At 37.3% G+C, this 20,870-nt stretch overlaps 1 protein-coding gene across 5 annotated transcripts in view; it reads left to right on the top strand.

Annotated features, from left to right (window-relative positions):
* Nucleotides 1–20,870, top strand: part of PLCB4 (phospholipase C beta 4) — a 196,408-nt gene that overhangs the window by 172,866 nt on the left and 2,672 nt on the right. For 3 of the 5 annotated variants that reach the window (XM_071740292.1, XM_071740293.1, XM_071740291.1), the window contains 7 exons: nt 546–661; nt 5,022–5,097; nt 9,869–10,044; nt 14,086–14,187; nt 16,152–16,209; nt 16,610–16,696; nt 18,795–18,831. In XM_071740292.1, the coding sequence (XP_071596393.1) occupies nt 546–661; nt 5,022–5,097; nt 9,869–10,044; nt 14,086–14,187; nt 16,152–16,209; nt 16,610–16,696; nt 18,795–18,831 (652 nt within the window). The remainder of the gene's footprint in view (nt 1–545; nt 662–5,021; nt 5,098–9,868; nt 10,045–14,085; nt 14,188–16,151; nt 16,210–16,609; nt 16,697–18,794; nt 18,832–20,870) is intronic. The other 2 variants (XM_071740295.1, XM_071740294.1) reach the window with 1 other exon arrangement.

The raw sequence follows: 20,870 nt of genomic DNA, 5'->3' as shown, positions 1-20,870 counted from the left end.
GGAAGTCATGAGGGACCTAGCAGAGGAGATTTTTACCTGCAAAAATAGTCTGAATCAAAGAAGACATTAACACATTAAAATTTGTTTGCATCTGAAAACAAAATATACCAACAGTATTTTACATTGCTGTGAAACCACTCATATTTCTTAGAATCCTGACAGAAGTTTGGGAGACAGAAGTTTGTGATGAATTTTCCTTTGAGCATAAACAGAAAATCAAACTCATATGAGCTCATTCATTTTAAAGGGTGTTAAGTCATGTAATTCAAAGGACCTCATGTACAGAGTTGATTTCTAGTACTCCTTGTGTCTCACATGTGGAGGTTTGATATTAGCCCATCTTCCTCTTCTAGTTTTTATATTGTGTGTAAACAAATGCATGTCCCATGAACGAATATCTGGAACCTTTACTACCAGATGTTCTAAACCAGATTCAATTCCATTGTCAAAGTTATCTGGCTGTATACTGCATTGATATTTGTAGTCTAAGAAAGTTAAACATTAAGCTTCCAGCAACCTAACTGTAAGGTCCTACTGTCTTCCAGGAGCACAGCGCTATGCAGAAGTTGCACTGCACACAAATTGACAAAATAGTGGCACAATATGATAAAGAAAAGGGATCATACGAGAAAATGTTAGAGAAGGCAATCAAGAAGAAAGGGTAAGATACTATTTTAAATACTTTTTAAATACTTCTCTTAGACTTACATTTTATGCTCTTGTGGTCTGTAATAAAACATTTGTAAAAAGGTCATTTATATGAATGAATTGCAGCTTGAACCAGGGTCCTACATCAAACTGAGTGTGAGTTGCTTGAAGCAGTAGGCCATAAATACTGTACTTCCTTTGCTTTTCTCTGGTCTTCTGGTATCAGAGTTTTAAAAGTAAAGCAAAGGAATTGCCTCAAATTGTTATTTATGTGGTCCCATCTGGTCTCACAGCATTCCCCAGGGAATGTCACTGTTGTGTTCAGTGAGAGCAGACCAAGGTCTAATTAAATTTAATGACCGATAAGAAGCAATGATTTGGTATTGGGAAAAACGGTGATTTTTTTTTTTTTTTTTTTTTTTTTTTCCTGTGCTGTCAAGTTGAAGTTTCTTTTTAGCAAAAAACCCTCCAGAGCCTCAGCTGAAATAAATCAGTATTCCTCCTTTGACTTGAGTGAAGCTGTTGGGGTTTTCAGTAGTTGAAGGCCTGGGACGTTATCTGTGTGAACCTCTTAACTGTACTGGAAAAGTTCCTGGAGCATACTCTTGACTTGAATAAAATCTCCCTAGTGGTATCCTATCTAGGACAGAGTAGTGGAACCTGCCCTTGCCTTGCTGTTGTGGTGTAACCTGGCAGCAGTTTCTCCTCTCCACCCATCACCCCATGACTGACATTTTATTGAGACAGTGATTTATAATTTAATAGTGTGAACTGCAGCAAGAATTCCTTTATTGTGTACTTTATGAAGCTATGTTAATAGCCTTAATTTCATTTTGTTGTCATCTGGCAACAACAACTGGCAACCAATTCACTGAACACAGATGCCTCTTTGGCATTGGATTCTTCAACAAATAGTTTTTGGTTTACAAATGATTTGGAATTGCAGTGGGTTTTGAATGTGGATGTTACAAAGCTGCAACAGAGCAGAAACAAAACTGTCAGAAGGAGGTAAGGATAATTCTCCTTTCTACATTATGAAAAGCTCAAAAACTCTTTTAAAAGCTTGCATTGTTGCTTTTATTTTGATTGGGTTTTGGTCGAAGAAAGGAGAACTGAAAGCACCCAAATACTTCAAAGTAGTTCCCTCTAAAAAATTACTTCTCTAAACAGAGAAAGAATGATGACAGGACCAATTAACTTTGATTCAATTTCCATTGAATGTAACACAGCAGAAAGTTATTTATAAATCTGGATCTATAAGTACAATCTATTTACTACACTGGCAGTGAGCTAAGCCCTGGGCATTGCACCATAACCTTAAAGAGAGAAAGGCTTCCCAGTGCCCTGCTATTTAAGAGTCACAAGAAGAGTCACAAATCAGTTTGTTGCCCAGAAGATAAGCCAGTCCTTCTGACTGTCCAGGCAAAATGGCTAATGAAGGTCTGTCAGTGTTAAAGGTGGTAATGGCTGTCTCTGTGCAGTAAGAGTGGAAAAGGCTGGGTTACAATGCTTCCCTGAGCAACCCCAGATGTCACAAGTGTAAAAATAGTTAATCATTGGCTTGCCAGTTTGACATAGTTTCATTGGCTACTTGCAGTGTCTTAATTCTGTAACATTTCTTTCAGGGACAACTTTATGATAGGAAAAAAAAAAATTAAATTTTTAAATAAAATAAAACACACACAAAAGTCAGAAATTACTACTCCAGAAGCAGATCTTGTGCACAGTAGAACACCATTCCTTGCCATGACACCATACTTCTCATGTACTCCAGAGCTCTCAGTGATCTGATGGCTCCTCATTGTTACGAGACTATTGGTGTCTAATTAGCTGAATCAAATCCAACGTCAGCACAGACTTCCTGTGAAAACACGTTTTATTCTGTATTAAAGTGTTCAAAAGACTTCCTTCAGGATCATTGTGTACACTGCCCTGAAAGCCCATTCAGCAAGACACTTCCACACACACTTCTCTTCACCCTAATGGTGCAATGTATTTAAGGACATGCTTAGAAGTGAACACATTGGTTGACACTTAAAGACTTTATTGAAGTGAAATTACCTAATGAATAAGGGGTGCTGGGTTCAGTGAATACAGGACATGCTCCATTTACTTGGCTATCTATTTGGAATTTTTGCAAGAAGTTGTACTTGAAATCATCAGATACTTCCTGAAAAGAAGGCTTTTTGATAACTTTATGGAAGACTTTTTATTTTATTGTGCAATTTGTTGTGGTCCATTTGTACCACATGGTGTGACTAATGTCAACTGCATATTGTTCAGCAAAGTAGAATTTTGTAATCACATGCTAATTCACAGACAGATGGACAGGATTTTGCTTCCCATGCTATTTTTGTCAGACACTTCAGACGCTTACAAATCTCAGAGAGGCTTTCAGGGATATGTATGCTCATGCTTCAACTCTGAAATGGAACAGGGAGCATGTAAAGACCTCTGTGATTTATCAGGACTCTCCAGAAATTCAAGTGTATGTGTGTGCATGAGCACAGACTTGTGACATTGGGCTGGGCTTTCCCTGGGTGTTTGTTCCTGACTGTGACTCCTAGATTATGCCAGTGCAGCTGGGGACAATTCTTGTAACCTCCAGCCTGGCTGGAAGCTGAGATATAATGAAAGCTGCATTTCCAGATAAGGGATCAGCTAGTGGTTTTGGTGACTAGGATTGTGCAAAGTCTAGTGATTGAAACAATTAGACTAATCTGGGATAAAATATGTTCAATACACCTAAGGAACTGTCTCTTTCATAGTATAGGACAAATCATCTATGAATTATAAGCCAGACTCTGATCACAGCTACCCACATGCATCATCAGACACTCTTTGAAGCTGTTCCTTTTTCAGGCAGAGGTAACAGTGGTCAGAACCTGTCTCTATAGCTTTATATTAATACAAAAGTGTCAAATGAGTGATAGAAATCTCTACAGAAGAGATTTCCTCGCTTTGACTAGAAATTAAATTAATAGTCCCTCTGGTGGCCCTTGGGAACTCAAGGCACATCATACTACTATTTTCAGTAAGGGCTTCCCTAGTACTGTTTGATGATAAACTTTTCTGCTAATTTTTGCAGTACTTTGGTATTAAAATAGGATTTAAACTTGTTGAGAGTTTTGTAAATCTTCTTTTCTAGAGCAAACATGGATTATCATTATTGCACTCAAGTAATAACAGAATGGCTCCATTCGGCTCTATCCACTCAGTGGAGTTACATCAGTGGATGGTCTGATACAGGAAGATTACATTAAAGTTAAAATAGACTCCTCTCAATATATTGTATTATTCCAAACAAACAAAAAGCAAAAAAAATACCCAGACACTTCCAATGTGTGAGTTTATATTCTGTTGTAAAAACCCCTCACTGCTAAGAAGGGAACAAAATTGGAAAGATGGAGCTTGTCAGCCTTCAAAAATATATTGACTTTGGTGAGACTGTAGTTGAAATTCCTCTTGTAACTGCAAAGGAGTAGTTTGTCTGTGCATCTGTCCCACCTGGTGCACAGCCCAATTAATTTGGCCTAGTGAAGGAAATTCTGGGTGAGAGGTAGAGGTCTCCTAACCCACAGCCACATGAGGGGAGCTTCAGTATGTCCTCTACAGACATTTTCTCAGCCCATTCCTTAGGATCATACATTCCTTTTGCATTAAACAAACTTGCAACTTCCATTCAACCCCATTCAACACAAAGGCCTTGTAGAATTCAGCTTATTGAGGAGTGAAGGTTGTCTTCAAGATTCATTGCTTTCCAGCTCCATATAAGGTCTGTGATGGCTTGGATTTATCCATGTGGGTTGGCATCATCTGCAAGGACAATGGTGTCCCATTTGCAACCCATTTACTTCTCCTTTCTTGCTGGGAACACTTAGACTTTCAATAGGTGTTTAAATTTATTATGCCCAAATTGCCCTGTGAGGCAGTTACTGAAATGACTGGTTTTATTCTGCCTCAAACTAACAAGAAATAGCAAAGCTTACCTTTGGAACAGAGGATAAAATCGTGGCAAGGCAATGAATATGCCTGTAAGTTTTCAGGCAGAAGCTGGTTTCTTTTGGCAAGGTATTTTAAGCCTGAAAAAGGAAACAAGTACCATAAATGGAGATGCTTGACACATCCTCAGCAACAGAATAATTGCAGGGCCAATCTAGAATTAATTGTGTGGTGGTTGAATTGAATGATCATTAATCCAACAATATTTTGTAAGTTGTGAATAAATTGCCAGAAGAAATAATTTCATTCCAATACGCCACAGCACTTCAACTTTAATTAACATTTTAATTACTAAGGGCTGACAGAAAGGGAAGATGTTTAACTTGTGGCACAGATTTGCAATTTTACTTTTTAATTTTTTTTTTTTTTAGAGGAAGTAATTGTCTTGAATTGAAGAAAGAAACGGAAATTAAAATTCAGACACTGACATCAGATCACAAATCTAAGGTAAGAAAACAGCCAATTTTAACACATGCAACATCTGAAAGATTTTGAGACCCAAGTGGCAGTTAATTTTTTTGGAAGCATATGAATGATTTCCAGTAATAATAACATGTTGAAAAGAATGAGAGTAATCGAGTGTCTAAAAGTGTTTCTTAAAAAAAATTTTGAAAGCAACATCAATTTCCTGCCCTTTTAGAGTTATTGAAGAAAGTGCCACATTCATGCCTCATGAAACTAAACTGGTCATTTTTGTCACTTCAAGCTAAACAAAGAGGTGAACAAATTCTATATGATATTGGGATGCTAATTTTTTTCTCAAAATATATACATAAAGAAGTTTCTTGTGTATTTTCCCTCATTGTCACCATGGACAATATTTGCTAGTCTGTCCCTTAAGGAAGGAAGAATCCGAGCTGCTCTTGAACCAAGTGCCTTCTTATTTCCAGTTTTGTTCTTTTTTTTCCTCTCCAGTGCTTATTTCCATTGTGTTCTCTAAGGTTCTGGAGAATAACAGTGCTCTGAAACTCAGCTTCAATACATGTGAAAAAACTGTTCTCAAGCTGTGGTCCATGGATCAAATTTTGCTGCTTAGAGCTTCTTCCTCTATACTTCCATACCACTGCTACGATCTCTAACTACATATTTCCTTTGAAAGTTTTATCTAACATCTGTTGATATGCTTTCAAGTTTCTGAAAGGTATCCAAACTAGTGGGTGGGTGGTACATTAGAAGACACACCCATGTGCAAAATGATATTGAATGGAGAGAAGTACTGGACACTGACCACAGTACAGGAGAGTTACTGTAAAAGTTGATAACCTCTGAAGGGAGTCAGGGAATTCTAGACAATATAAACAAAAGCAGCCACATCTTTGAACTAGGATAAAGTAATCTTCATCTTTTCTTCTTATTATTTTATTATTTGTTATTTGGGGAAGGTCCTGTGTTTCTTAACAAGATTGGTTTTCTCTAGGTCAGTGATTTTCAGTGTCTTGCTCACTGTACTTCCATCAGACTTGTCAAGATTTTAGTATTCTCACAGGCTTCTTTTGTTTCATTTGCCATCTGTGAGCCCTTGAATTATTCCTGGAGATCATTCAAAAGTTTGCAAGCAACAGGTTGAAAAAGCAGTTCTCAAGACTGTAGGGAAATTAACTTTCTCCTAGACAAAGGTAGGTTCAATTAAATTAGATTAAATTCTGAGATGCTGAACACGTTACACTGATACAGTGGGAGTTCGATTAATTAACAGTTGTTCAGTATTTCTTAGCATTTGGCCTGCTAATTTTGACATCAGTTTGTACCATAATTCAGGTTTAATTACAGCTCACTTCCTCCAGTGCAGCTTGGTGTCGTGATGTGCATGTATACCTGTAGCACCAAAGAGACTTCTCACTTACAGAAATCTTCCTGTCACGAGGAAACATCCACCCCAAGTTTGGCCTAAAATATTTAAATTAGATATGAATATCCCAACGTGGACTTCACACACAATTAACCTAGCAAGTGCAAATTACTCCCCTGCATTAGAAAAGTAGGTTCCAACATCAAGCAGGCAGAGGATGAAAAGGAAAAAAGGAAAAATTACTTCAAAGATTATTCCTGCTTGAAGTTAGTGACTAATCAAACACCTTGTGTATATACTCTGTGAAAAAAACTTCCTTATCAGGATTTTAATTAATCTCCTAGGTCCAATGTAAGAACAGATGAAAGGACAGGATTACAAATACAAGCTCTAGAATAGGAAAGAGAGAAAGTAGCTAATAGTTGTTTTTCCTGTCCTTTTGGATAAGCAATGCTATCTTAATAATGGAAAGCAGGACAAGAGCACAGCCCAGTGCAAATGAAATGGGTTTTTTTAACTGTGATGTTAATAAATGGGAGAAAAGCAGGGATGTAGACTGAATTTACTACATCTGAGCTTAGTAGCGTATCACAGATCTGCAGCAAAATTGCATTTCAGATGATTTAATGGTCTTGAGTTCTAAGGCTGTTTGAATATGAGTCAAACTGGGTATTTCAAATCTTGTAACTGGTGTTTGGCAAATCCCTTATATTGTTCTTGTAAGGCTGTATCTTGCTCCACCTGAAACAAGACTTCTAGCTTGCAGGATATTTAAGAAAAGAAATATTCCCTTTGTCTTTCACTCCTAGAGAAAAACTTGTTTTATGAGGTGCTGTGCCTGCTTCTTAAACTGCATGCTGATTTTGGAATCAGTAGCACACCATTAGCACATCTGTCCATCAACATAGGCAGGTTTTTTTAATGATTCTTCCTTCCTAACTTCTCAGATTAAGTACTTAAAGTACTGCCATACTTAAGTCTTCTTGCAAGTTTCTTTGGGAGTTGGACTCAATGATCCCTATTGGTCTCTTCCAACTCTAGATAATCTGTGGTTCTATGATTATTTGCTATCAGTGTACTGGAGCTACAGGATTCCTGCCTCTGTGTTCCTCTGTAGTGTATAATATTAAGCAATTAAAGGCAATGCTCATATAATTAATTTGCAATATGCCCCTGAGTCTTTGTTTTCCTGCATTTATTTGGGCTTTGTAAATAGTCTTAATGTCACAAAATACTTGTTTGACCGTGGCTTCCGCTATACACTCACTTTGTTTTGCTGTTTTATTAAGTCATTACAACTTTATATGCTTCCTGGTTCACATAATGGCACTTATCTTTTTAAAATATTAATACTTTGTAATATTGTGACCACAGAAGTCTTCTGAGTATGTGGTCCCAATTACTCCCAGTTACTCAGGACTTTGGAGCTACCTGTACCATTTATTTATCCGACTTGTGGATAGAGCTGACTACATCTGGAAATTCTGCATTGAAAATAAATAAGGAATGGGTTTTACTTACAACTTCAGCCATTACTTGGTTTTATCTTCCTTGAAGTCCACTCTAGGCCTCCCTGGGGTTTGAAAAGACAGATGAGGTTGCTATTGAGAGGAGTTTCATGCAATCTAGCTGAAGTCTCTAGTTTTTCCTTGAAACTCTGTAGATATGACTGGAATCTCCAGACAGTGTTTAGGTGTGACAAATCCTGCTTTGAAACAGCTCACCTTTTCTCATAAATGATACAAGCAGCTTAGACTAAACTTGGCCCTAACTTAAGTGCCTTAGGTGGGTGCCAGAGGTGAGCTAGAGTGTCTGCCCCTCAGCCTTGTAAAAACTCCATCTGAAAAGTAAGAGTGTCTTCCTTACCAACATCTGCACATTTATTTTCACCCATTTTAAAATTTAATTCTCATGTTTTGCTGACTCTAAAGGTAGTACTGCCTTATGAACATCTAATTAAAGATACTACTCCCACTAGCATCCTTCAGTGTCTTTATCACTTCATAGTTGATAGGTTCTGGCTTAGTAGTATTTTTACCCATGTTCACGAAAATAAGCATGGCTCATTTTTACACTCACGCTTAATCCCCCTGATAAATTAGGATTCCATCACTCATACCAGTCTCCTGTCTCAAAATGCTTTTGGTTTATTGTTGGGTTTTTTTCTGACAACTGCAGAAGACTCCAGGTAGCTCTCTGTCAGCTGCTTCTGCCCCCAGTCCTATCTGTCTTGATATGGGACCAGTATTTATAGTTAAATGCAAGTCTGACTTTCAGGTAGTGTGGTAGTCATCCTGATCTGTTACAAAATGACTGTCTCTTTCTTCATCAGGAATCTGACTATTATGCAACAGGACTAGAAGGGAGACTGGGGCCATTAAGGTCCCCTCTTTTTTCACCATCATCAGTGTGTGCAGGAGAGTCTGTTCTGCATCATGCAGAGCCCACAAGTGGTCCCACACTTAAAGTACTGGCCTGAGGCCTCTGACTTTCTGAGGAATATGATGGCAATTTTTTGTTTGAAGAATAAGGTTCAGTTTTCATAGAAGATGACACAGATGCTATTAGTTACCATAGTAGCAGCTGAAATGACTACCTGAAAACAGGTTTATTGTGAGGCATATATTGTATACCATTAATGGAAAAGTAGGATAGCTTGTCAAAATGTACAAAGATAATTATTAAAGATGATAAAATATATCCTTCTACTAGCTTCTTTTCTAAATCATTGAGTGCAATGTATTATTATAATAATAAATCCAGTGGTTTAGACTTCTTCATATTGTTTTTTGGGAACTTTCCAAAACTTAATCTCATTATCCTTGTGAGTCTTGTGAGATAAGCAAGAGAAGAATACTTGTCAAATTCCCATCTAAGTTAATGAATATGAAACAAAGATCTGTAACCCATCTTCATATTCAAGTTGTATTAAATACAGAATTTCTCTGTAAACTGAGTGCATTAGTAAAACTGTCTCCACAAAATCAAAGGCTGTATTTAAGCCCTCAGTGAAATTCTGCTTGCTGTTTTTTTTTCCAGTGTTAATCTCAGTACCTTTTTTTTTTATTTTCTTGGCAACCAAAAATGTAAAATCATTTTATTATGAACTCTGTGTCAGAGAAGGTTTTAAAATAGAAGTAGTATAGTAAAGAGCATAAATGTAGATAATTTATTCAGAGCACTTTAGGTAATAGAGTCCTAATAGTAGGGTTTAGTTTACATATGATTTTATAATACACAGTAGTATTCTCAGTGGCTTTGTTAATCTGTAAAGCAACTTCATTTGTTTAACTTCTTTTTTTTTTCACAGTTTAGCTACATTCTTTATAATTTTTTATTCTTGACTCTATATCATCTTCAGCAGCAGTAGCAGTTGATCTCCTAATCTATCTGAGAATATTTAGCAAAGCTGCTGTTCCTTCTCCACAGGTCAAAGAGATTGTGGCACAGCACACTAAAGAGTGGTCTGAGATGATAAATACACACAGTGCTGAAGAGCAAGAAATCCGTGATTTACACTTGAACCAACAGTGTGAACTACTGAAGAAACTGCTGATTAATGCTCATGAACAGCAAACCCAGCAGCTAAAATTTTCACATGACAGGTGAGCAAGGCAATGCTGCCTGATAATGAGGGCTTGGTTTGTGTCTTCTGTATAATGTTTTGGGTTTTTGTGTTTAAAAGTTCCTGTGGTGCTGCCAAAGATACTGGGCTGTCTGGTGGAAGTAAAAGACATCATACAAGGTTGAGATAGGTGCAGGAATGGATTACTTAGCTGGGTTAGAGTATCTGAACTCACTAAAAGCAACAGATACAATGAGCAGTGGTAGTTTCCATCAACTGTGAATGCTTAGACTTCACCCATGAACTTCACAAGCTGGAAACTTGAAGTATCAAATCCAGAAATATTCTCTAGCGTTGCTGGCAATTAGGGATGTGTGGGTGGATAGCATTGGTGTTTATAAGAAAAATCCATGGAAGATCATAAAAACAATGGGTAGCAGGATAAGCTACATTAGACTGGTGTATTATTTTTGTAATCTTTGTATCTTCTGTCATAATTACTGAGAATTCAGAAGATGTTGCAAGACACTACTATCTTGTTTGTAATTAACCATCCTGACCATTTGAAATAAGAAAAATTAAATACACATTGTATCCACAGTGTTAAAAATGGCAGTAAGCAGAGGAATTGTTTGTGTGCTATTATCTCTTATGCAAACAGCCTAAAAGCATATGAATACAAAATGTACATACATACATATATGTTGATATTTATTCATATGTCATTTTCTTCAGCATAAGAAGCGTGGGGGGAAATGAATAAATAAGTTACATTTGAAGAAGGAATTGAAATTATTTTTAAATTCCTGAGTGAGAAAACAGCTTATCTTTGCATCAGAGAGAACACATGCTGGGACCTGCAAGCTTTCCATCCAGCAGAGAATTGTCCCGGCAAAAGGCTTTTAGTGAGCTCATCTTTATGTTAATCTGTCTTAACCCATCTTTTCAAGCTGTCCTGCAATACATACCCATTCAAAAATGAAGTCCAAAATTCTTAAATTGTAATACAAATGCATCATTCAAAAGATACTAGCCAGAGGAAGGTGCAGTCTTTGGTACTGTATCTCTAAATTGTACCTGGCTGCATCAGCCCCGGGAAATCACATCACTGAGAGTAAGAACCAGACCTCAAAATCTGCATCCTGATAAATACTGAGATGATTCTATCTGATATACTGAATACTGATGATTCTATGATTCTATGTTCTCAGTGGTGCCAGGAGGAGCCATCTTCAAATTTCCTTCTGCTTTATTCATTGCAATTAATGTATTTCTGCTTATCAGGGATTTTGTGTGTAACCCCTAAATGTGTAGACTATCCTATTTAAAAAAACAATATTTAAAAAAAGTAATTAAGATTGTATCCGAATCTATGAACATTTCAGATGAATTTGGAATCTAGAACACTGAAATGTGAATAATAATGCCCCAAAGAGACTTTGACGTAATAATTTGTAAACTTTTTTATAGAATATAATTTGGGAATTATGTGGGAAAATGTATGCTTTTATAGGGGTATGTAATAACCAGGAGACAACTTGGGTAACTATAGGAAAAAAATTCTGCATCTGAGAGCAGCGTGGGAGGTGGATCACACTCTCAGCACACAGTTCTTGTGGCTTCCCTCTCTGTGAGCAGAGGTAATGAGTTTGCTGTCACAGCAGAGGACACAGTCCTAGTAAGAAAGATCAGGAATCTCAGATGATGTCATTATCTGTTCTAGAGTACTTTCCCTCCATGTGCAGTACAAAAAGCAATTACAGTTTGTGCATTGAGCTCATTTAAAAGCAGAGCAGAAGACAGCAGATACTACTAAAAATTTGAAGCTTACTGAATTCTGAGGGTGCTGGTTTTTTAATAGGAAAGTTTTCTAGGCATTCAAATTACACTGGTGACATGAAACAATATATTAATGCACTTTAATGTCATCTAAACATATGTATAAATTCCAGGGATAACCTTACATGCTTATAGTATCCCTTTGGAATTTATACAAACATGCCTTTTAGAGTTGCAGTCAGTTTGATGCAGTAAGATTTCACCAGTGAAATCTTGCCCTTCGTGTGCTATGTTTTTCACAATCCTTTTTTTCTTTACCACCCTGGCTTATCTACTTCTTCCAGTCAATTCTGGCTACAGGTGTCACCACCCCTGGTGAGCAGAAGTGATTTCTCTGATGGCAGTGGAGCACTGCTGGGGCAGCACGAGCTGAGTTCAAGACTCAACGTGAAGCCCCATGCCAGGCCCTAGAACAGTAGAACTTTGGCTCCATCTTTGAGAGGTGCTGTTTCAGAAATGAGGAGTGGTCCCTATAAGGGCTTTTTTGAGATTTTAAAAGGATCATAAGGTTTTTTCATTTCTTCTGTGAATAATACGTGGAAAGAGTGAAAATCCAACACACCCAAAAAGACCCAAGAAAGCAACTCAGAGCTAAATTATATTTTGCAGACTGGAGAAACAGTTGTGTATAGAGGCAGCCATATCCTTGACCAAAGCCTCATTTTGAAATAATCAGTGATGCACAGTAGTCCTCTAATCCTCTTAACTTCTTTCCCTCTGAAATTGTGTCTGATGCAAATAGGCAAAATCAATTTGAACATCTACACGTAACTTTTTTCATATCCCTGAGCACAGTAATAAAAATAAATTATTTCAGTACTGCTCTTAAGGTAGTGTGCTTGAAAATGACTTCAAATTCAGTATAAAAAAGAAAAGATTTTATTTGGAGGAAGGACTGTTGGAATTAAATGGACTCCCGACACAATATTTTCTAGAACCCAGTCTAATTTTTCCTGTGATGCCATGGATTTAAATCTGTATTCAGCAAATGCTTCACCTTGTGAACTCTTGGAAAAGAAAAAAAACCAAAACACTGTGTTTCTTTATTAAAATTTTTTAACTTTGGAAAATGTTTCCTCATGGTGTTTAATGATTAATGTCTGTTAGACATGAAAGAAAACTAAAAAAGATTTAAGTTACATTTCATTAATTTGACTATGCTGTCCTGTGCCACGCCCCTCCTCTTCTGTGCATATAAAATACTTAGAATTTTGGGTTAATAAGTACAATAATTGGTTAGCACTCTACTTAAGATGCCTTGGTTTGTGACAGGTAAGTTTTAGATGCTTATACCCTGTTGGGGACTTGGCAAATTGTTATTTGCTGCCTCATTTCCATTTATAATTCCTGTTTAAATAAGCACTTAAGATCAGGAGCAGCAAGTGCTGGAATGCTAAGCAGGCAGAAAGCAAGAGGTAGCCTTTGGGGACAGCCTTTTAGGAGCTTGTCTGGCTTACCCAGAGTGACAAAAAAACCTCCTGCTCACTCACAGTTCATAAGCCATTGCTGTAAGTCAACATTTGTGACATTGCTCCCAACAAAGAAACTTAATTTCTTTTTCTTTCTAAAACAATAGGATATTTATTTACTTATTCTCTGCTTTTCTATATTGTCTCAAATAAATGAAGAGGTTTTCCACCTCCATAGTCAAACCCCAGCTCTCAGGACATTACCCCTGGAAGGTGATTGCCACCCTCCTGTTGAAGTTATCTTGTGTCACAAAAAAGGCTGATGAAAGGTTCGTGGGGCAGGAGAAACTAAACACAAGGCTGATTGTGGCCCAAAGTAGAAGTTTATCATCTCATACCACAACTAGGAAATATTCTTGCCACTCATATTGCATTTACATTCTGAGTGCAGGATTTGTAAACTTTTTAGGCAGTTCTTAAAAGACAAGTTGGATTTTTTTAATGGCTGATAGTAGCTCACACTTGGGCAACTCATATATACTAGAGAGAAAAGGGTTATTTTGTACCCTTTTATAAGATTCAATGTGTAAAAATGCTTAAAACTGATCTTTCAGATATATTGTCTGGAACAAATAGAGAATTCTGAATGCTTGCTCAAACTGTATACAGTCTACCCAAAGGGGGGCAATTTTCATATGGTTTGTTCTTTCTTCTTCCTTAATGCTCCAACAACAAAATTAACCACAAGGACAAAATTACCAAAGTAATATCAAGAAGCCAACCTCAACAACAATAGGACTTAGGCATTAATGACTTTGTTTGGTTTTGCCTAGGGAAAGCAAGGAAATGCGTGCCAACCAGGCTAAAATATCTATGGAGAACAGCAAAGCCATAAGCCAAGACAAGTCTATCAAAAATAAAGCTGAAAGAGAGAGGTGAGTATCAGAAATTCTTCACCATGAGGGTAGTAAGATAATGGAATGGGTTGCCTAGGGAGGTCATTGATGCACCCTTTCTGGAGGTGTTTAAGGCCAGGTTGGCCTTGTGCAACCTGGTCCAGTGGGAGGTGACCCTGCCCATGAAGGGGGGCTGGATCTTGATGATTTTTAAGGTCCCTTCCAAGCCAAACCACTGTATGATTCTATGATCTCCCTTCTTGAGAGGGGAAGAATGCTATTAAAGATGGACTGCTGAACTCAAGTATTAATTCTATTAAAACCATGCTTTTATCTATGGAAACAAAGTATAATGATTGAGCTTAATATACTTTTAGATTACTATTTTAGGAAAAAATGTTGCTTTTCTTGTATTCAGTAATTTCATAAAAGTAATTCCCTAATCAGGGAAATACAAAAATTCTTTATGCTCATCAGCTGTGACTGACAGGTGTAGATCTAAGCACACTATTATATTGAAACACATCTGTAAGGGTTGTAATGACTGTACTTGAAGTGCATTATATGGTTTTGATGCTGCTTTTTTTAGTGGATTTGTCCTGAAATGGAGTCTGAGGCTTGGTTCTAGTTGGAGTTAGACTAACTGGATAGGCAGCATCACTGAAAACACAGAAGGTGGTGCCAGCAAAAGGCTTTTGTCCTCATCTATTGATAACACAGAGAAGTGGAACAAAAGGAAGGAGTGGTAAAAATTATGATAATCAGCAGAGAGGGTGATGGAGATCTGGGTGAAGAAGCAGACATACTGCACAACAGCACACATGTTGCTTCTCCACCCCTGAGCTGAACTGCAGCCCTCTCCCTTGTTAACGTGCTGGCATTGGAGACCTGGCCAGCATCCAGGCTTGGCAAACTGAAGTCACTGCTGCCCTTGTGTAAGTGGGTTATGCACAGCACATTTTGAGATGACAGCCTTAATTGACTTGAGAATCAAGAGAGACACGTGCCAGTACAGCTACAGAGGCTTTTTTTAATCTTTTTTTTTTTTTTTTTTTTTTTGAGGACTGAGCTGCATTATAGCTATTTTAAGCTGCTTCTATTTATCCCAGAAGTTCCCAAATAGATAAACACAGAGCCTACATGCTGATGTCTCATGAGCCTTCTGGGTTTCCCCTTCACTTTGGGTTTGCCATCTGGCTCATTCTTTCCTCTTCTACATTCTGTCCCTTGCACTGGGCAATTTTAGTCAAAAGACTTGAACTTGTTCATCCTGAACTAAGTCCCTTGAGTGTTACAGACTCCTGGATCATATCTGGAAGATGAGCTGCCAGAGCCCTCAGAAACTGTATGCTTAGTTAATGTTAAGACCTCCACTCATGCCTCTTCAATAAGTCTGTTCCCAGGATTGAAAGCAGGCTGAATGCAGTTCTGATTTTCAGGTTTTGCAGTCTGTCAGATCCACTTTTTTTTCCAGCTTTTTGAACTATTTTTGGGATATTTTATGATGGAAATCTTAGGAAGAGACACTTAGCAGTTAGGTATTTTATGGAAATATTAATTATATACTTATCTTTTTGCTTAAATAACTGTTTTGGTAAGCATTGGTAAGTTGTAACTTTATTTACAATCATAGGATGTATTTCATTAGCACTGTTAAGAGACAGCACTTTTTATAAAACAAAATAAATTGAGTGCAGTAAGGGATATACAAGCAAATTAAACATTTTTTAAAGCTCAGTCCACCACTCCTGAGTAAAGGAAAAGCAAACTTTATTCACAATAGTTGTCTTTTTTTTAAGGTCTTCAATCATATTATTGATATACTTAGAAGCCTTTAATTGTAAAGGTGCATAGATGGAGGAGTATACAATTTGCCATTAGTCCCACATAGTATAGATAATCAGATACCAGATTATACCTTGAATTTGTGATTCCTTCTACCACTGCTTTTGGGTTTCTGTTTTTCCAATGAGTCTTCATGCACAACGTTTGCATTTTTTCAGGCGAGTGAGAGAACTAAACAGCAGCAACACAAAAAAGTTCCTGGAAGAGAGGAAAAGGGTAACTATAACCTTGACAAAGTCACCGGGCACTATTTCTGGATATTCATTTTAATTTCCCTGTGTTGAGAATCCAGCTCTAGAAAACAAAGAGATGTTTGTCCTTACACATACTTTTAGTGTAAAAGATCTAATCTCTGTGTAAAAGGAAGCTGTTTTAAATTAACAAAATTACTGTTAATTGGTGTGTATTTTCTACTGTTATGTAATATACATTTTATATGTAATATGTATAATAGAAATATGTTAACATATTAGTAACTATTCTAAGATTTAGTGATAGAATAGGCCTCCTGTTCTGTGCCATGCAAATGGGGCAAGACTATATATATGCATATGTTTCAAGTAAGTTTTTATTTTGCTTGTTAATAATGTGCTACATTTCCCCTCATTATTTTCAGCTGGCAATGAAGCAGTCAAAGGAAATGGATCAATTGAAAAAAGTTCAGCTTGAGCATTTAGAAGTCTTGGAGAAGCAGAATGAGCAGGTATCTTATTTTTAAAGCTTAAAAGACAAGCAAGCTAGTGAAAGCAGTAAGCAGAATCAAGCTCAGTAGAATGCTTCTGAATGTAAGTCATTACTGAACTTGGGAAAATTACTGCCTTCCTGGTCACTCACCTACTTGAAGAGTTAAAATGGAGAGCTGAGGTGACTTAAGTAATGAACCAGATTTGTTTCTAAACCTGTAAAAATTTGACTGCTCAGCCAGAGCCGTGTTGATACTTGTTACCTAGATATGAAAGTCATAAAGGCCCAGCATGTCCATTTTAATTACTTCCAAAAAGTATCTCAAGCAAATCTGTTTCCTTCATTTGGGAATTTAATTTTTAGTGCTGATTGAAAAATAGAGTTGAAACACATACACAGAGCATCACCAAACTCGTAAGAGACAGTATGGACTAAATTCTAGAGATGTGTAGTAGCATGGGGATTTTATCTTTACTAGTACACCCTTTCCTAATTAAAATACCTTATTATTTTATTCTGGTTTATAAGCTTTTTATTATTATTATTGAAAAACTACTTGGCAAGAAAAGGAAAATTCTAATCTTATTTCTAGTAGAAGCAACACTGTGTTCTGAGCAGCTCCCTTGCTAAAAGGTTGAGCCAGCGGAGCTGTAATAATTGCAGACTTGCAGTACTGCACTCACCCAGATGTAAGCTGCAAGGGGAATATATCCAGCAGTTCAGTGAGCTGAGAGAGAAGGGGTGCATTTAATACCCATTGCCTTCAAGGGTTATGTACTTACTCTGTAAGTTATTGAACATTCAGAACTTGAACTTTGTGGCAGACATTGTATTCTGACTAAAAAGCCATCTTGGGGAAATGGAAGGAAGTGTACACAAAAGTCAGATGTTTCCACTGGAAGGGGGGAGTCCTAAAGCTGCAAAAGCTGCATCCTGGGTAACATCTAGGGGCGTGAGGGCACTCAGGATCACAGCCAGCTGCTACCAGCAAGCCCCAGACACCATCTCTCTGTCTTCTGATGGCTCCACCTCCCTTCTGGACAACTAAAATTCCTAGTCTGTTCCTTCAGGTTTGTGCAAATGCTGTCTCTAACATCTAGCACAAATGAATGAGTCACTCAGTCTGCTCCTGAGCAATATCTGCACATAATCAAAAGGTGGGGGGTGACCAACACCCCGGGGGAGGCCCTCCAGGCTATGGGGGATCTGTAGCATCACTAATGGAGAATTCCCTGTAAACTCCACTAGCTGACAAGAAATGATGGGCTTGATCCAGAGAGAAGTGTTGTTAGTGGCTTCTTTGCATTCACTTCAGAGAGCTTTGCATCATTAAAAATCAATCAACCAACCAATCAACAAAAAAGTCTCAAAACACGGGAGGTAACTATAGTTGTGCTTTTAACTACAATGGGAAAAAACACTAACAAGGGGGGAGGTTTCTGGGAAATACACGTGAGTCAATCGAAGAAGTTGCCTCTTCAAGCAATTAGAAAATTCCCTCACCTGGGGTTAAAGCTTCTGCTGCTGAGAGACATCAATAGCCTTCATGACCTTGCTCATACTCCATTTCAGTGCAAAAATGGGATCAGCTTCTATCATCCATGATTAAATGGAGTAAGACCATGCAGGTGCTGGTTATCACTTCAGTGTGGGCAAATGGTGGCCACCACAGGTGTAGTCCTTAACAGCTTTTTAACTCACTCTAATTTGATCCATCAGGGCACACATTTTCACACCTGCTGTTTTCACCACTTCCTTTTAGCCCCAAAATGCAACAGCACAAACCACCAGCTGGGCCTGGTTTCTTTGTTATAGACATTAATGTATGAAAGCTAGTTGGATCAAGGTAAAGGTGGTATTTGTTTAAAAACCATTTTAAAACTTGATTTTTTTTTCCCCTGACTGAACAGAATAAGTTAATTTTCATACAAATGTACACTGTGGAAAAGTAGATGGGTGGAAACAGCCTTCAATACAAACTGTTATGAATTTAAATTTGTTTTGGTTTATGTATGTTTTTCTTGCATTAATTTTTCAGTCTCACTTCAGTTTTCATTCATTTAATTTGCTTCTTGTTGTATTACTCAATTTTGACATTATTATTTTTGTACAAACAGCTTTTGAAATCCTGTCATGCAGTGTCTCAAACACAAGGTAGGATGGATGTATAATAAGCAAACTATTATTTCAGTGTGCTTTCCTTCTAAATTAAATCACTATCATTGAAGCCCTCTTTATAAATGCAGCCATTGGGAAGTACCATTGACAGAGTGAACACAGTGTTAATCTTGTTTGCACACAGATATTTTAGCCTGCCACAACATTAGCAGTATTTTGTGCCTTAGCATCTCAAATGCAGGTGCATATGAACATCAATGTGCAGAAGAAATATTTAGAGATGAACTTATCTTGTACATTATCTGTCGTTGCAGAAAGGTACAATTAGAGTTCAAAACTGTGTCTGTGAGAATTGTCTATTGATTGAAAAAAGCTATTTTAGCGTTAACATACGTATGATTAACTGCTGATGCTGATAGTCAGACAAAGGGTATCCACACGTATTAGTATGGTAATAAAATAAGTAATTCCACGCTAAGAATAGCAAAATATAGAATAGATGGCTAGAAATAGCTTTTCAGTGTCTAAAGCAGAGAGGCTTTCAGTGCTTTAAAATTCACTTCCAAATCGAACACATTACAAGGTATGAAAATTATATTTACCATTTGGCTGTGCTGCTGACTTCCTAAATAATTGTTACTCACAAGAAATCTCTATTAACCCCTGCCTTACCAAGGGAAATAGTTCTATTAGGCTTTAACATCCAGTTATACAGAATTGCCTGATCCGAATTATTTTCTTGAATTGATGCCACACTTGTATATTGCACCACTGAGTCTGACAGCAGTCCGCTTTAACAACATTTATTTATGGACATATAATGAGCAAAAAAAAGCAGGCACTAGACTAGGGAAAAAAAAAAAAAAAGTATTTTTATTCTATTTAATCCGTAATATTGTTTCTAAGCCTGTCGTAGACCTCGCTAAGCAAGTGTGTTGAGAGCAGAGTCCATGAGCTGCCACTTGCTTTATGAATTCCCTGCAGCTTCAATGCTGCCTTCCAGTAGGCATCTTCAAGTATGGTGCTTGTGTGTTCAGGACAGAATGCACTGCCTGAGTCAGCCTCAGACAAAGGAAACCAACATCCTGCTCCTATGTTCATGTGTTCTTTGAAACCAAGTTCTCTCTAATATAATTCCCTATACTATATACTAGCATGCAGAATACTTCTAGGATACTTTGTGCTAGTAGTTAAGTCACCAGTTAAAAAAGTGAGATATGTGAATCACTAAGAAAAAAACACAGGGTTTTATCAGGAATTTCATTTCATATCCTGGCAAAATCCAGCCAACATTTCAGAAGAGGTTGTACATATTGATTTATTTATTATGTTTCCATGTTTTCATGTTAAAATTATTTCTTCATTACTTTCAAGCTTTTAACTCATTTAAATTGAGAGTGTTGATTAATTTTTAATCATATTTATGACAGTTGCTTTGCGATTATCATAATTACTTTTTCCCCAGCATGATGATGATGATTATGAAAGTACAAGGCTAGATTTTTCAGAAAGGTGCATATATCACATCTGCACAAACCCACAGTTATCTTGCAGTAATAGAAAATTAATAGCTGGGCATCTCATTACTTCAGATCTACATCTGCCCCTTTTTTCATATGCAAATACATATTGGCACATTCAGAATAGGTAACTCCTTAAGCAGGATCTTGTATAGCAAAGTTTTTTTTATAAGAAACATCTACAACCCTTTGAGGAACATAGTTCACATAAATCAAGTCCAGTAATTGTTTCTCCCTGCATGACAGGCACAGAGCAGTTCCACCAAAGACAACATTGACTTGGTTTGACTCTTTCTACGCCTGCCTTAATTCTCAGGAGCTTGGTTGCAAAGATGGATGGGTTAGATTGCCCTCTGGGTCAATTTACTCAGTCCTTTGGGTTATGGATTTAAATAACTACCTAGCTTGAGAGCCCTCAGAGAAAGTGAAGAGATGGTAACTCCCTGTCCCTTTAAACTGCAGAGTTTCAAACCAAAGTGCCACTTGTGATCTGTAACTGAGCCACAGAAGGGGTGTGTTGTGTGCATGCCCTTGACTGAAAGTGAGAGTGAGAGA

This window comes from Heliangelus exortis, chromosome 3 (assembly GCF_036169615.1).
Source record: "Heliangelus exortis chromosome 3, bHelExo1.hap1, whole genome shotgun sequence".
NCBI classification, from domain to species: domain Eukaryota; kingdom Metazoa; phylum Chordata; class Aves; order Apodiformes; family Trochilidae; genus Heliangelus; species Heliangelus exortis.
Note: the sequence above shows the minus strand (reverse complement) of the source record. Positions and strands in the feature narration are given on the sequence as shown.